The 18,294-nt window shown below is 37.3% G+C and overlaps 1 protein-coding gene across 1 annotated transcript in view; it reads right to left on the bottom strand.

Annotated features, from left to right (window-relative positions):
- Nucleotides 1-18,294, bottom strand: part of LOC132558570 (peripheral-type benzodiazepine receptor-associated protein 1-like) — a 170,515-nt gene that overhangs the window by 108,566 nt on the left and 43,655 nt on the right. Inside the window, exons 3-6 of the mRNA XM_060223155.1 lie at nucleotides 11,325-11,444; nucleotides 10,915-11,046; nucleotides 9,530-9,718; nucleotides 8,934-9,041 (exon numbers count right to left, since the gene is read on the bottom strand). Coding sequence (XP_060079138.1) covers nucleotides 8,934-9,041; nucleotides 9,530-9,718; nucleotides 10,915-11,046; nucleotides 11,325-11,444 — 549 coding nt within the window. The remainder of the gene's footprint in view (nucleotides 1-8,933; nucleotides 9,042-9,529; nucleotides 9,719-10,914; nucleotides 11,047-11,324; nucleotides 11,445-18,294) is intronic.

Below are 18,294 nucleotides of genomic sequence, written 5' to 3'. Positions count from 1 at the left end.
TGATGTCTTAACTTTTGTTTTGGTGTCTCCTCAGTTCCTGATGTCTTAACTTTTGTTTTGGTGTCTCCTCAGTTCCTGTTGTCTTTTCTTTTGTTTTGGCGTCTTCTCAGTTCCTGTTGTCTTTTCTTTTGTTTTGGTGTCTCCTTAGTTCCTTCATTGTCTTAACTTTTGTTTTGGTGTCTCCTCAGTTCCTGTTGTCTTTAACTTTTGTTTTGGTGTCTCCTCAGTTCCTGTTGTCTCAACTTCTGTTTTGGTGTCTCCTCAGTTCTTGCATTGTCTTTGTATCTTTGCCCAAATTTCTGTTTTCATGTTACTTTTGTTTTCATTTTGCATTGACTTACAGGTTTTGATTTGCCCTGTTGTTAAATGTAAGTTTCTGAATAAATACCTAAGACTAAATACCTCAGTTTTGATGTTAACTACTACCTCATATACTGACCAGTGTGTTAGCAATCAGGTTTCATATTCTTCATCCATAACAGACTATATATCACATGTTTTAATACAAGCCAATGTATGGAATGAAAATGAAAGTTTTATCAGCTTTGGTAACATTGAGTGCAAACTCCATTTTACAGGAAATTAGAAAAAAAAAATCATGTGACCCGGATTTAATATAAAACAGAAGTGACCAGAAATACAACAGGGATTTTCTTGCCAGAGAGATACATATATATATATATATATATATATATATATGTATGTATTTGCTGCAAAGGTTTATTCACTAAAAGCTCCATGAAACATACACCAATTCCTCTTGAAATGCACGTTGTTGACAGTCACAAAGCATTGATACTGCACCTTTTTATCACTTATTCAATTATGAATTCTCCACAGCAGACAATAGGGGAGCTAGGGGTGCCCTCGATTTCATTACTAGGATGATATTGACAAATTTGGAACGGTAACAAAGCCCTGACATCAATACTTCTTCAATTCAGATCCAAAACAATTCAATTGCAGATGACTTGACTACTAGGAATGGGCTTGTTAGAATTCTACAAAAGCCTTGTGCCTTCAATATCCTATTTTCCTTCTAGAACAGGACAACATGAGTGTCCTGTGATTTACAGTTTGGCTGGGTCAATACCGACATACAGAGACTCACTGTGAGCTAGCAGGACAGACACAGACAACCATAACTTAATCGGCATTGAGCACTGTATACCAATCATATCATCATGTCTCGTGTCTTCCTACAGACTGAGGAATAACACAAATTTTATTGGTTTAGACAAAAGATATGTAGGCAGGCATGTACACCACATACATGGTGGTGACCAACATGGATATAAGATGATAAAGTAAAGTCTACAGACCCTGGTGATCAAACACAGATATACATTGATAAAGTAAAGTCTACAGACCCTGGTGATCAAACACAGATATACATTGATAGAGTCAAGTCTACACACCCTGGTGATCAAACACAGATATACATTGATAAAGTCAAGTCTACAGACCCTGGTGATCAAACACTGATATACATTGATAAAGTAAAGTCTACAGACCCTGGTGATCAAACACAGATATACATTGATAAAGTAATGTCTACAGACCCTGGTGATCAAACACAGATATACATTGATAAAGTAAAGTCTACACACCCTGGTGATCAAACACAGATATACATTGATAAAGTAAAGTCTACAGACCCTGGTGATCAAACACTGATATACATTGATAAAGTAATGTCTACAGACCCTGGTGATCAAACACAGATATACATTGATAAAGTAATGTCTACAGACCCTGGAGATCAAACACAGATATACATTGATAAGGACAAGTCTACAGACCCTGGTGATCAAACACAGATATACATTGATAAAGTAAAGTCTACAGACCCTGGTGATCAAACACAGATATACATTGGTAAAGTAATGTCTATACACCCTGGTGATCAAACACTGATATACTACAGACCCTGGTGATCAAACTCAGATGTACATTGATAGAGTCAAGTCTACAGACCCTGGTGATCAAACACAGATATACATTGATAAAGTAAAGTCTACAGACCCTGGTGATCAAACACAGATATACATTGATAAAGTAAAGTCTACACAGCCTGGTGATCAAACACAGATATACATTGATAAAGTAATGTCTACAGACCCTGGAGATCAAACACAGATATACATTGATAAGGACAAGTCTACAGACCCTGGTGATCAAACACAGATATACATTGATAAAGTAAAGTCTACAGACCCTGGTGATCAAACACAGATATACATTGGTAAAGTAATGTCTATACACCCTGGTGATCAAACACTGATATACATTGATAAGGACAAGTCTACAGACCCTGGTGATCAAACACAGATATACATTGATAAGGACAAGTCTACAGACCCTGGTGATCAAACACAGATATACATTGATAAGGACAAGTCTACAGACCCTGGTGATCAAACACTGATATACATTGATAAGGACAAGTCTACACACCCTGGTGATCAAGCACAGATATACATTGATAAGGACAAGTCTACAGACCCTGGTGATCAAACACTGATATACATTGATAAAGTAAAGTCTACAGACCCTGGTGATCAAACACAGATATACATTGATAAGGACAAGTCTACACACCCTGGTGATCAAACACAGATATACATTGATAAGGACAAGTCTACACACCCTGGTGATCAAACACAGATATACATTGATAAGGACAAGTCTACACACCCTGGTGATCAAACACAGATATACATTGATAAAGTAAAGTCTACACACCCTGGTGATCAAACACAGATATACATTGATAAGGACAAGTCTACACACCCTGGTGATCAAACACAGATATACATTGATAAGGACAAGTCTACACACCCTGGTGATCAAACACAGATGTAAGATGACTTGATTTTCTCATCTATATTTCTGTGTCGTTTCCATTCTTGACAGACCACATATACCTGTTGACAGGATAATTAATATAAAAACCAAATTGAGGGTAATAATTAGACATATTCATCTTTTCAAACACAATTATTGGATACAAAGAAAAAGGTTCCAAATTTACACAAACAATAATTTTCTTTTTCAGATATATTCCTGATGTGAACAAAAATAAATGACCACACTTCTATACCTGTAAGCTGTCTCTAGAGTTCATATATAACAAACTTCATATAAAAATTTAAGAATCCTTGTTCATGCCTGACGCTAGAATCCACGAGGACACGCGTGTGTCATTTTATCTTTTCACAGGATCTATACAACAGCCTCTGGTGCTATGATAAATCACTGTTGCAGATCTCTATACATTTTTTGGGGACAGTAACCAAAAAGACAGCATCTCTTCAAATATTTATTCTGTTCATATGTCAAAATCCTTCCTGTTACCCTACATTGATCAATACACATACACTAAATGTAGAACACACCAAATGTCATATTTATAATCCATCAAAAAAGTGCCATCCCTGACTGCAATATGAAGTAGAATACAAATGGATCGCATAATTGCTGCAGCATGGTTTCGACGACCTTCCCTGAAGCTTCCATGGTATGCAGTGAACTCAGAACACACATTATCAATAATCAAGATTGTAACACAAACATATTGATTGGTTGTGGACATTCTCCATAAAACTTAATACACAGAGTAGTATGAGGATCGCCAGTCTTAGAACTGAGCTTACTTTTTTAAAAAAAACTTACAATGTTCAAAAGCAATACTATTTTTTATTTTTTATTTCAACTAACCAATGCTCATTGACTGATAGTAAACCATAGAAACTGTCACTACATTTAAAAAGCTTTTCTAAAATTTTCCTAGAGTTCAAATATCTTGTGTATATAACAGAGGTTAAATACAACACTGCTTAAATGGTGAAATGAGACAGTCAAGAGACCTTCATTGCCTTTCCTGTTTTAATGTGTTGACTAGAAAATAAGTTCAAGATGTACTAAGAGAAAACAATATCACAAATTTGTCTTACTGATCCACACATACAACAGAACAATGTTCCTGTCTTACTGATCCACACATACAACAGAACAAAGTTCCTGTCTTACTGATCCACACATACAACAGAACAAAGTTCCTGCCTTACTGATCCACACATACAACAGAACAAAGTTCCTGCCTTACTGATCCACACATACAACAGAACAAAGTTCCTGTCTTACTGATCCACACATACAACAGAACAAAGTCCCTGTCTTACTGATCCACACATACAACAGAACAAAGTTCCTGCCTTACTGATCCACACATACAACAGAACAAAGTTCCCACCTTACTGATCCACACATACAACAGAACAAAGTCCCTGTCTTACTGATCCACACATACAACAGAACAATATCCCCGCCTTACTGATCCACACATACAACAGAACAATTATCCTGTCTTACTGATCCACACATACAACAGAACAAAGTACCTGCCTTACTGATCCACACATACAACAGAACAAAGTTCCAGCCTTACTGATCCACACATACAACAGAACAAAGTTCCCACCTTACTGATCCACACATACAACACAACAATATTCCCGCCTTACTGATCCACACATACAACAGAACAATTCTATAGAATATGTCAGACGCCTGATGTCTGGTTATGGCACGCTACTTGTGATTCAAAATCTACAAGGAAAACAATTATATCATGTTTAATAGGCGATATACCCAACAGGATATCACCTGATCCCTGCTTGAGAAAGTGGGATTCGTACACGATATTAGCCTCAATCAATCAATATGGCACTACTTAATTTAGTGCAATTAGATTTCAGTTTATCATCACTTTTTACCTTAATAGCCAATGATGTAGTATTACATTGGTAATAACTGCTGTACATACTGGTAGATCATAGGCAATTAGCCCAGTCATGTTTTAGTGCAACTCATTCAGCACAAAAATCAGTTAAATTAAATAACTAATAGAATGTGTATATTTATAGTATGTGCTGATTTCAGGATCATGATTGCTGTATTTTTAAATATTAAATATAAAATATTAACACGCTGAATCACTCTATAGTCTTATTTGAAACAATCTTTTATGTCCTATCAATACAACCAAGCAGGGCCTTGTAAGTCTGGTTTACAGGGAAACATTACAGAAAACATCTAATGCCTTTAGCTGTCCAAGCAGATAAATCGCGAGAAAATGTCTAATGGTTTTAGCTGTATGTGTCCAAGCAGATAAATGGAGAGAAAATGTCAAGTAACAGTTCATTTGTATTAATACCGACCAGAATACCAAACCCACCATCCCTGTGGGTTGGCACTGTATGTGGGTGGTTTACAGTAGTGAGTGTTGACCTTTCATTTCTGAAGATTTTGTCTCTGTTACTTGGTAATATCCATCTCTATCGTTTGGTTCTACATGACTTTAAATAATCATAGAACATTATTTTTGTTCCATACAGACAGACAAGTGTATTAATGTAATCCTTTTACATAAGCCAAAGACCCTTTTTTAAGCATCCTTATCATTAGCTTTCTCAAATATTCCTGACATTTGCAACATCTACAGGAATTTTCAGGAAAGTTAAAGACATTTGCAACCATTTCTGGTCCTACTAGACTTCCCTGTAAGCAGTCTTTGTGGATTAGTGTTGACAGTGATCTTTACTGGTGTTCTCTGCTTTTAACTTCGGAGGCATTTTCTGACATCTAAATGACCTTTTGGGACATTCCTTCCCATTGATAAGATCCTTGTCATTGATTTTAACAGATGTCCCTAAACATTGACATTTGTGGACATTTCTCTCCGTTGACCATGCGGGAAATTCCTAGAGATTTCTTGTTATTGATATTTGCTGCAACCCTTTGTATTGATTTTTACAGATATTTGTAAACATGGCATTCACGGGAATTTCTAGCCATTGATCATTACAGATGTTCCTTGTCGCTGACTTTTGAGGACATCTTGACCTTTGCAAAAATTGACCTTTGCAAACATTGACCTTTGCAAATATCCCATATTATTTGATCTTTGTGGATATCCTTGACCTTTTATCACAATTTCCATGACAATGACCTTCACTGACACCATGACCACTGCAGACATTCTATGACACTGATCTGTGCTCTAACAATAATGATATTTAAAGAACTCTCTGACCTTTACAGACACCAAAAAGAAGCTCCCTTTTACCCTATCAATCAGCAAAGTATCACAGAGAACAAACGACTTCTACAAAAGTTATTTCTGATTCTCATCATCAGTATCTAAATGTCATCAGACCTATTAAACCAGAGACATTTTCTGATCCATCACATATGTATACCTGTATATTTGAGGAATATCTAAATGCCAAAAAAAAAATCCAAATTGCATTGTCTATCAAGAAATACAAAATAAAAATCTCTACTCTGTACATCTTAGAAAGAGCATGGGAACCCGGTGACGTTAGAAAGGTTAGTAAGATGCACGACAGTTAAATTGAATAGACCCTAACCACATCCAGACAAACCCAGTCATGAACTGTATTGAATTCTTTAATTTGTTTTTATTTCTTTGACTCTCTACCAGTATACAATGACCAACAGACCCCCAATACTAATGATTCAAGACAGACCTAACCAATTACACAAACAGCCTCCAAAGTAATTATATAGTCACAAGTAAAATTTATCTTCAAATACAAGAACAAAATCAATCAATTCAAGACAGGAAATTTGCATCCCAATAAATGAATTTATTTACTCTCATAAAAGATGCATGGAGTAATTTTATTTTGCTCAGTTATATAAAACTGGTGGTATTATCCGTGTAGTTCTATCAGTGAACTGATCATTCCAAGGCACAGAGGCCAGACAAGTCTGGTTCAACTCCGTGTAACACAAAATCTGATTTTCCCTGAAAAAACAAAAAAGCGCGAGTTGCTGAGACAGCAATTTGATCGGTGTCATATGTCCCAGAGGCTATAAAACATATACATTTTTGTGTAGAAATCTTCAGATCCTAAGTCAGTTATGATGAAACATAAACAAAGACAGAACTCACTAGACTATAAACAGCCTGTTCTCAATCCCACTGACAACATGCTCTCTCCATAATACAAGACAACAAATCATTTTTATCCAAACTGCTATTTCACAATTTTGCCTTACAGTTCAATTAGAGCTGTCAACTGTTCTCTGTTTTCACGTGTAAGGTGTTTGCTCCTTACCTTTAATACAAAGTTGTATGGATATCATTGTATTTAGACAGTACAGTGTGATAGATCCATGTTGGTAATGCTTTATATTATTTGTATCTAATTTACAAGAAATTGGCCTCTCCTGTGATCTTGAAGTAACAGGAATGACTTTTTATTTTTAGAACCGATATTGTGTGCTGCATATTCTAGAAACCTGGTACCTGAAGCCAACATCAGTGTATTTAGGGAAAGAAATATCAGAATCCGGTATAAGAAATGAAACATGCATGTAAATGTTTCAATATAATCAAACAAAAATGGCACACACATATCCTGATCAAGATAATCACTCTCTGTGTAATGTTTTCCTTCCGTTTTACTCTTCAATTTGATTTAATTACATACACTTCATTGTGATATATTGATAAACAATATTCTCACAGAGATGTGCAGTATTTAACTTATGTGTAGTATATATACATATATTAAGAATTATTTTAAATTTTCAAGGTCTCACACAAGTTCTGTATGATTTGGAGAATGTGAAGGTCTCACACAAGTTCTGTATGATGTGGACAGTGTGAAGGTCTCACACAAGTTCTGTATGATGTGGACAGTGTGAAGGTCTCACACAAGTTCTGTATGATGTGAAGAGTGTGAAGGTCTCACACAAGTTCTGTATGATGTGCAGTGTGTGAAGGTCTCACACAAGTTCTGTATGATGTGGAGAGTGTGAAGGTCTCACACAAGTTCTGTATGATGTGCAGAGTGTGAAGGTCTCACACAAGTTCTTTATGATGTGCAGAGTGTGAATGTCTCACACAAGTTCTGTATGATGTGGAGAGTGTGAATGTCTCACACAAGTTCTGTATGATGTGGAGATGTGATGTGGAGAGTGTGAATGTGGAGGTGTGAAGGTCACAAGTTCTGTATGATGTGGAGAGTGTGAAGGTCTCACACAAGTTCTGTATGATGTGGAGAGTGTGAAGGTCTCACACAAGTTCTGTATGATGTGGAGAGTGTGAAGGTCTCACACAAGTTCTGTATGATGTGGAGAGTGTGAAGGTCTCACACAAGTTCTGTATGATGTGGAGAGTGTGAAGGTCTCACACAAGTTCTGTATGATGTGGAGAGTGTGAAGGTCTCACACAAGTTCTGTATGATGTGGAGAGTGTGAAGGTCTCACACAAGTTCTGTATGATGGTCTCACACAAGTTCTGTATGATGTGGAGAGTGTGAATGTCTCACACAAGTTCTGTATGATGTGGAGAGTGTGAAGGTCTCACACAAGTTCTGTATGATGTGGAGAGTGTGAAGGTCTCACACAAGTTCTGTATGATGTGGAGAGTGTGAAGGTCTCACACAAGTTCTGTATGATGTGGAGAGTGTGAAGGTCTCACACAAGTTCTGTATGATGTGGAGAGTGTGAAGGTCTCACACAAGTTCTGTATGATGTGAAGAGTGTGAAGGTCTCACACAAGTTCTGTATGATGTGCAGAGTGTGAAGGTCTCACACAAGTTCTGTTTGACATCGATAGTCTACAATACATCTAGATATTCATGACACACTTATTGCTGTTTGGAGCTGTTATTACCTTGCAGTAAGACCACAGGCATCCAATTATCTCTCACACTGTGCCAAGTTTTAGGTAACAGTACATGTACCTCAATAGATAATGTTCTTATTACTGGACAATGAAATTACGTCATTTGTGGACGTTTTGACAGAATCAGGGTATGTAACCACGAATGGACTTTAGGATTAAGTAGAATTGTGCTCCACGAGATAGTTTAAGGAATAATAATTTTACTTACCGGTGTAGGTTTGGACTTGGCCAGCTGTTTCTCTAACTGTAATCGTTCTTTAGCGGCCTGCTTTATAATACTGACAAGCTCCTCTTTTTCTTCGTACATCTGTGAGTTCTACAATATTTATAAGTTTGTCTGTCGGTATCGTCATTTATTATAAATGATTAGATGATACAAGTCCTCTCACAAATCAACCTTAACTGATACGCAATAAAACAAGACAAAGTTTGATACAAATCTCTGAAGAATTGCAGCTACTAAAGAGCTGACAAGCTCTAAAACTAGTAATAGTGGCTTTCAGCATGACATCACAACCCTGAAACTCAAACGTTATTATGGATAATCCGATATGGTCAGTCTTTACTGTGTACATTTTTATCAAAACCGCTGAGGAAATCAGAAACTGCCAGAGTATTATATATACTATATTATAAGATTACTGCAAAAAATATACATGTTTACCGTATAGAAATAAGCACTTGGAGAAAATGACTGTACTGCAATCTCAAAGCTAATACGGGTATGCATGACAGTCTTATAATTTTGTATGGTCTAATGTTATTAATGTTTTGTAAAATTCTTTTCTGTGTTTACTACACTACCTCTGGTCCAAGGAAATCAGTGTTACTGAGAGCATCTGCGAGTTCCTGACACTTTTTGCGTAAGTCCTCGATCTCGCGATCCTTGGACAACATAGCTTTGGCATGCTCAGCAAGGTCCTTGGCTCGTTGTCGTGCAAACATCTTCTTCAGGTACTCAGAATCATGCTGACCTGTTTCATCTCGAATTTTCTGTAATATTTACAATTTCATTGTGTGAATTATAAATCATTATGATAATGTACATACAAAGCAAATATTGGAATACAATGAAAAAGTGGAATAGGGCATCTTGATGGTCATCTTTTTTTTAGAACTCAGTGCCCTAACACACTTGTAATTCTACTTTAAAAACTGTTATATTTTTACAGGGACATACAATGATTTTTCACATATTTCTTTTTGTAATTCATTCAAAGCTGCCTATTTTATTTTATCAAGGGTATTGACTGATTGCTTATAAGTCCTTGTTCACATCAGTAAGAACATTCACAGATAAAAGGATTCTAGTGACAGAACAGGGGAGATAACTCCATTATACTTACAGCACATTGGTTAATAATGCAGTGCATTTTCTTTCATTATATAGTGTTTGTTAAACAGAAAGCCATCAGACTGACAGATCAAAAATTAAAATATTTTACAGCACATTACATGATCCTTACACTTCTTAAACCTCATTAAGCATCTCTGCCACACTTTCTTCCTACTGAAACATCACTGAAATCATCACGTGATAGCATTGCCATAAGTAACACTAACCCTGAATATCTTCATGTGTATGTTTACTATATGTTCTCAGTTTTAAAATTGATCATAAACCTATAAAACACAATTCAGGAAATAAAAAAACATGGTGTGATTGTTCTGTTGAATATAAGAACTTGAATACATATTTGTAACACTTTTATTAGTAAGAAATCTACCTAACAGAATCCATATATTTGGCATGGTCCCTTATGGAAGATTTGATTTCCAGTCAAAGGAGACAAAATAAAAAAAAATAGAAAATGTCTACAATACATGGATGCCCCCAATCGTATACAACCCAGATCTGATCAGGTATAGAACTCGGTGTCTAATGATCCTGCGGGAGAAATATGGACCAAATCTGTTGAGACAGGTTCTCAGGTTATGACATTAGTTCGGAATGGGACACAAGAGTGAAGGTGACAAAACATAAGAATATTTAGAATTGTTTCTCGCCCGTCTCCGTAAGGTGATAGCCAATCCATTGTCTTCAGACATGTAAATATGTTCAGCTATTTCTATCTAGACTATTCTCAACAACTAATGCAAGCTCTTAACCATATTGGAAAATTCAACAGCCTTGTAGATGTTCCTTTGGGAATCAGTTTTTAGAAAATCAGGCTGAAGAAACACAGTACCTTCATGTTTTCTTGCTGAAGATGTTTTGCTTTTTCTTCTAGTCTTCGGGCGATGGCTGCCAGTTCTGCATTCCTCTTCTTCAAAGCTTTAATCTTTTCTTCCAGAGGGCGCTGATCATCTTGTTTCTTTTTCTGTTTATTCAACATTCAACAAAACATTTTAATTGACCTAGATATCTCATACCATTCAAAGTTAAAACCACTTACACCATAATTATAATGCCCCTTGCCTGACAATACAACACTTAACATCAATGATTGTAATTTTGGGTACAAAAGACTACACATGTACTCATTAAACATCATAAAATACCAATTGATATTTTGTTACCAAAATTAAATTTACCTAGATTTCATGATCAACACTTCAAGTTTTAATAAAAATATTTCCATGGTTACAGAAAACTCACCAGAAGGTCGTTTTCTGTCTTGAGTAAGGCTATTTTGCGTTCGAGGCGCTGGGTTTGTGTTTGGAGTTCGGAAACTTTCCTCTGTAGTTGTTTGTCCTTGTCCTCAGATAAACGACGATTCTAGCAAAATAAAAAAAAAATCAATTATATTTCTTAATTTGTAAGGATGAAATCTTATTAAAGTTGTAAGTACCTGTTGAATTTCTCTGCAAAATATGGTATGATAACACAGTTAGCAAGCATATATACTTATAGATGTTATTTTTGCTAGACATGTTTGTCAATAACTGTATATAAACAATTACTGCCAAATAAGGAATCAAGACTTGTACTAGTGAGTTAAGGTTCTTAATAACAAAGACATAAGCAACTGCACCAATTAATATGATGATAACATTTGGCAATTTTGGCATACATTTCTATCTTCAAATAACAAAGATTTCTGCTGGCACTGAAAGGGATAAGAATTAGATCAAGATTGCATTCAAGGGGAAACAACTCCTCCATGACTAAATTTATATAGACCAGGTAGCACACTCCTACACAGTTATATCTGTACCAATTGACAGGTATAAATCATCTGCTTCATTACCTTTTGCAATTAACCTGTGGTGATTTGTCAACCTAGTAAGGTATTGTTAAAAAAAATCAAGGATGAAATTTATTTCAGTATAAAGCCCTCTAACAGTTGCTATTTTTATAACTCGGTCAGGCATGTTCCTGTGTATTAAGATTTTTATGTGTACAGTCTAATAACCATCACAGCCTAGGGCACTTCATGTAAAACATTTACTGCACTGTAAGAAATTGGGAGTATCTTCACGATATGGGTAAAAGTTAATGTCAATTTATTTTCCAGAACAACCTCAATTTTGTGAGATAAATCATATCTGTATAGATATATAACTATCTAACTATCTAATTTTATTTCAGATCAATTTTAACTCTTATAGAAATTGAATAATAATTTTCAATTTCATTTAAAGCCACAATATAGAAGTGGTAATATTTTTGATGATGTTTATGCATTTTCACTTTTTAATCATCACACATTTTGATTTCAATTGAACAACATTAAGCAAGTCCTTTAGTTCTTGTAATCTGGTCACTCAGCTTTTAAAATCAAATACGACACACATAAATGTGTGACTAATTCATACAATGGATTAAAAAAAGCTTTATGATTTTTTTCCCAACTGGAGGAGATCTCAATCGATGTTTGTCTAAATACTGAGTTCAAATACCAAGATAATTGGTGAATTTTTTTCATACACTTATTTGTTTTATCAAAGTACCATTGTTATACAAATTTCATTCACAATGCACTGAACTGTGGAAATAGTGAAAGGTTGACTGCTAGTTGACAAAGGATGGAATTCTCCATACTTTCCTACTTCACAGCTGACACAGTAAAAACCTGAGACAAATGTTCAAGCAATAACATTCAAAATACAAAAGGGTATATTTTTTTCAGTGACCTTTTCGTTAGAAGGAAAGACATTTACAAAAAACAAATCTACCAGCTTCCTTTAATCAAACACAGTGTGAAGACCGAGTCTCCTTAATACTAAGTATTACTCACTGTAGGTGTAACACATGTGGAGATCATTCATCAATCGATTCAATATCCATGTGAAACTTCCTCTAAACTAGAGACTTGTCAGCTTAATAAGACCATCTTATAAATAGCATAAAATGATAATTAAACCTTGTAGCGTAAAAGATCTGTATAAATAATTAAGGCATCAACTATCAAGTTATTATCATAAAGAGAACTGTCTCCATGAATGACACCCACCTGTTTACCTCAGGGAGATCAAAGGTGATCCTTATAGACTAACAGAGTAGTTAAGTCCCTTAATAATCTTTACCCAATTGTTGAGATCACCCTAATTTAGCAACCACTAGGTGGCAATAGCCTTAAGTTTGCCGACTTTTGAATCATTCCTCCCAGGTTGATATCACTCTATCTCATCCCCGAAGGGCTGAATTATTCTGTTTCTTATTACTTAAAAAGGGAACACCATTGAATGTCCTAATGACAACCACCTACATAACACCACAGTAAGACTAGATACAGAGAATCTTTAACAAACATACATCATGTAGACACAAGCTTAGTCCACTCCATCGCCTGACATGTATGGCTTAACCAACAGCCGTTATCAACACATCAAACACTTCCTAGAACTCAATACATTTTTCACTGGAATATTGCTGGTAGAATAGCATTTCAGAAAATATTGTAAGACAGTTCACCACACAATATTTCACCTTTCAGTATCAAAACCAGAATATATCTTAATCAAATTGACATTTTTTTTTTGTCATTGAAGAGCAAACACTTACTTATGTCTTATAATACCGAATCAACAGTTTAGCACAAAAATAGTGAAAATTAGACACTGATAGAAAAGAAATTGTACATTGTACACTTTCACGATGAATTGTTCAAACTTTATATTTTTTAGAACCAAACAATGTCTACATCTATAGTTTGGTATTCTGGACTATAGCAAAAACTATACAACAGAAAAACAACAACCATCTTAATTTTATGCAAAATTAAAAACTGCACAGTTTCAATGTCTGATAATCAAACTTTAATATTTTAATCAATGAGACACAGCCATGTTAAACTTGTAAAGAGATACACCACCATGTTGACCATTGACCAGAGACAGATATAAACTTGAGGTAAAGCTACTATGTTGACCACTGACCAGAGACAGATATAAACTAGAGGTAAAGCTACTATGTTGACCACTGACCAGAGACAGATATAAACTAGAGGTAAAGCTACTATGTTGACCACTTACCAGAGACAGATATAAACTAGAGGTAAAGCTACTATGTAGACCACTGACCAGAGACAGATATAAACTATAGGTAAAGCTACTATGTTGACCACTGACCAGAGACAGATATAAACTAGAGGTAAAGCTACTATGTTGACCACTGACCAGAGACAGATATAAACTAGAGGTAAAGCTACTATGTTGACCACTGACCACAGACCAGATATAAACTAGAGGTAAAGCTACTATGTTGACCACTGACCACAGACCACAGATATAAACTAGAGGTACAGCTACTATGTAGACCACTGACCAGAGACAGATATAAACTAGAGGTAAAGCTACTATGTTGACCACTGACCAGAGACCACAGATATAAACTAGAGGTAAAGCTACTATGTTGACCACTGACCAGAGACAGATATAAACTAGAGGTAAAGCTACTGTGTTGACCACTGACCAGAGACCACAGATATAAATTATCTAGGGCTACTGTATTTTTTGTTGGAGACAGTAATGTAGGATGACATTCTATCATTACTGTGACGGGTCAGCTGACATTATACACACCATCTCCCACATAACTCCATGACAAATCATGTAAACATGCCATACTTCACTCTACCTAGTAGCAGAACAACACCACCATACATATGTCATCTAATTAAAGGTCATCTAACAACACGAAACATCGCAAACATCATAAACATTTCAGATTTCAAGAAATGGATATTAGACCTTTGATATCTGCAGGCAGTGACAATTATATCTCACAATTCACATTCTATCAAAAATGTATACTTTTACTTCTTCAAGTGATGCACCACACAACTGGCTATTTTTACAGGGATAATATCTATTTCACAGTACATTAACGTGATTGCAAAAATTTAATCCATGAAATGAGACGTGTGTATTACATGCCCTTCTAAACAGCAACACTTTAATTTATTAAAACATAATTTGATCGCTTCAAAATAAAATCCTAAAAAAATTGACCTGTTACATAGTATTACATTGGCAGGTTCAACGATGCAGAAACTGCTGTTTGTTAATTAAACCAGACGAACATGTAAATAAATATCCTTTTGCTATTTGGTGTGATTCCTTGGCGTTTGTAGACACAGAGTGAAATAAATAAAGTAACAAATTATCATTTTACAACATCTTACAGCAAGTAATAGTAGCTAATATCCACCAATAAGTCCAGCTATGCATAACAAGCACATACTCTTATTTTAGTTGAAGTTGGTGTGTATGTTGACCCCCTGGGCTTATTACAGGATATATACGGTGTGTACAGTGATCATATTTGTCCTATAAAATGCAGCCTTGGGTGGGACAGTAACACAGTCACTTCTACTGTTACAGCTGTCATAGACAAATCACCCTGGGTCACCAAGTCAAGATGAATTAGAAGGAAATGCTGTGTTACTGCCTCACCCTCATAACATGTAAATCATTACCATGGCAACTAAACAATAGCCAATGAAATACTATACATTAATAAGTACTTCAGAACAGCTGACCAGTAATAGTTGTCTCACATCTATCGTCTTTTTAATTTTGTATACCAAATAGGTTTAATTTTATTTATTTTAATCACTAACCTAACCTTAAACTTGTTTCTCAAATCTTTGTTCTTAATGTCTGAATTCTCAGAGATCTGACTTAAAAATGTGTTCCTAAATTCTGTAAACTTTGCTGTACTTCAGCAGTATCCTTGTACCTTTCAACTGCACCAACTGTCTTACACTATTTATTATCACATACATCGCTATATATAGTAATACCTCTCTCAGTAATGGACACTAGCCTTCTGTTGTAATCAATACATTCTATTTTCTGATAACCTTGATCAACTGGTGTACTTTTCATGGACTTAACTTAAGACTGTAGGAAAAAAATACCAGGTATGTAACTGAGATGAACTTTCCTGGTCCTTGATGACCCCAGACCTGAACACACTGACAAAGCCAGAGCTTGATATGGTCCTTATCTTGACTTACATGGTCCATTATCACCTAAGACCTGACTCTGTCCTACACACACTGATAAAAAGCTTGGTATGGTTCCTCCCTGTACACTCTGACACAGAACATGGAGTGGTGTCTCCCTGTACACACTGACACAGAACATGGAGTGGTCTCTCCCTGTACACACTGACACAGAACATGGAGTGGTGTCTCCCTGTACACACTGACACAGAACATGGAGTGGTCTCTCCCTGTACACACTGACACAGAACATGGAGTGGTGTCTCCCTGTACACACTGACACAGAACATGGAGTGGTCTCTCCCTGTACACACTGACACAGAACATGGAGTAGTCCCTCCCTGTACACACTGACACAGAACATGGAGTGGTCTCTCCCTGTACACACTGACACAGAACATGGAGTGGTCCCTCCCTGTACACACTGACACAGAACATGAAGTGGCCCCTCCCTGTACACACTGACACAGAACATGGAGTGGTCTCTCCCTGTACACACTGACACAGAACATGGAGTGGTCTCTCCCTGTACACACTGACACAGAACATGGAGTGGTCTCTCCCTGTACACACTGACACTGAACATGGAGTAGTCCCTCCCTGTACACACTGACACAGAACATGGAGTGGTCTCTCCCTGTACACACTGACACAGAACATGGAGTGGTCCCTCCCTGTACACACTGACACAGAACATGAAGTGGCCCCTCCCTGTACACACTGACACAGAACATGGAGTGGTCTCTCCCTGTACACACTGACACAGAACATGGAGTGGTCATTCTCTGTACACACTGACACAGAACATGGAGTGGTGTCTCCCTGTACACACTGACACAGAACATGGAGTGGTCCCTCCCTGTACACACTGACACAGAACATGGAGTGGTCTCTCTCTGTACACACTGACACAGAACATGGAATGGTCCCTCCTTGTACACACTGACAAAGCCCTTGGTGTGGTCTCTCCCTGTACACACTGACACAGAACATGGAGTGGTCTCTCCCTGTACACACAGAACATGGAGTGGTCCCTCCCTGTACACACTGACACAGAACATGGAGTGGTCTCTCCTTGTACACACTGACACAGAACATGGAGTGGTCTCTCCCTGTACACACTGACACAGAACATGGAGTGGTCTCTCCCTGTACACACTGACACAGAACATGGAGTGGTCTCTCTCTGTACACATTGACACAGAACATGGAGTGGTGTCTCCCTGTACACACTGACACAGAACATGGAGTGGTCTCTCCCTGTACACACTGACACAGAACATGGAGTGGTGTCTCCCTGTACACACTGACACAGAACATGGAGTGGTGTCTCCCTGTACACACTGACACAGAACATGGAGTGGTCTCTCCCTGTACACACTGACACACACTGACACAGAACATGGAGTGGTCCCTCCCTGTACACACTGACACAGAACATGGAGTGGTCTCTCCCTGTACACACTGACACAGAACATGGAGTGGTCTCTCCCTGTACACACTGACACAGAACATGGAGTGGTCTCTCCCTGTACACACTGACACAGAACATGGAGTGGTCTCTCCCTGTACACACTGACACAGAACATGGAGTGGTCCCTCCCTGTACACACTGACACAGAACATGGAGTGGTCTCTCCCTGTACACACTGACACAGAACATGGAGTGGTGTCTCCCTGTACACACTGACACAGAACATGGAGTGGTCTCTCCCTGTACACACTGACACAGAACATGGAGTAACACACTGACACAGAACATGGAGTGGTCTCTCCCTGTACACACTGACACAGAACATGGAGTGGTCCCTCCCTGTACACACTGACACAGAACATGAAGTGGCCCCTCCCTGTACACACTGACACAGAACATGGAGTGGTCTCTCCCTGTACACACTGACACAGAACATGGAGTGGTCTCTCCCTGTACACACTGACACAGAACATGGAGTGGTCTCTCCCTGTACACACTGACACTGAACATGGAGTAGTCCCTCCCTGTACACACTGACACAGAACATGGAGTGGTTTCTCCCTGTACACACTGACACAGAACATGGAGTGGTCCCTCCCTGTACACACTGACACAGAACATGAAGTGGCCCCTCCCTGTACACACTGACACAGAACATGGAGTGGTCTCTCCCTGTACACACTGACACAGAACATGGAGTG

Source organism: Ylistrum balloti, unplaced genomic scaffold (assembly GCF_031769215.1).
Source record: "Ylistrum balloti isolate Yb309-2 unplaced genomic scaffold, AGI_CSIRO_Ybal_v1 Utg370796, whole genome shotgun sequence".
NCBI classification, from domain to species: domain Eukaryota; kingdom Metazoa; phylum Mollusca; class Bivalvia; order Pectinida; family Pectinidae; genus Ylistrum; species Ylistrum balloti.
Note: the sequence above shows the minus strand (reverse complement) of the source record. Positions and strands in the feature narration are given on the sequence as shown.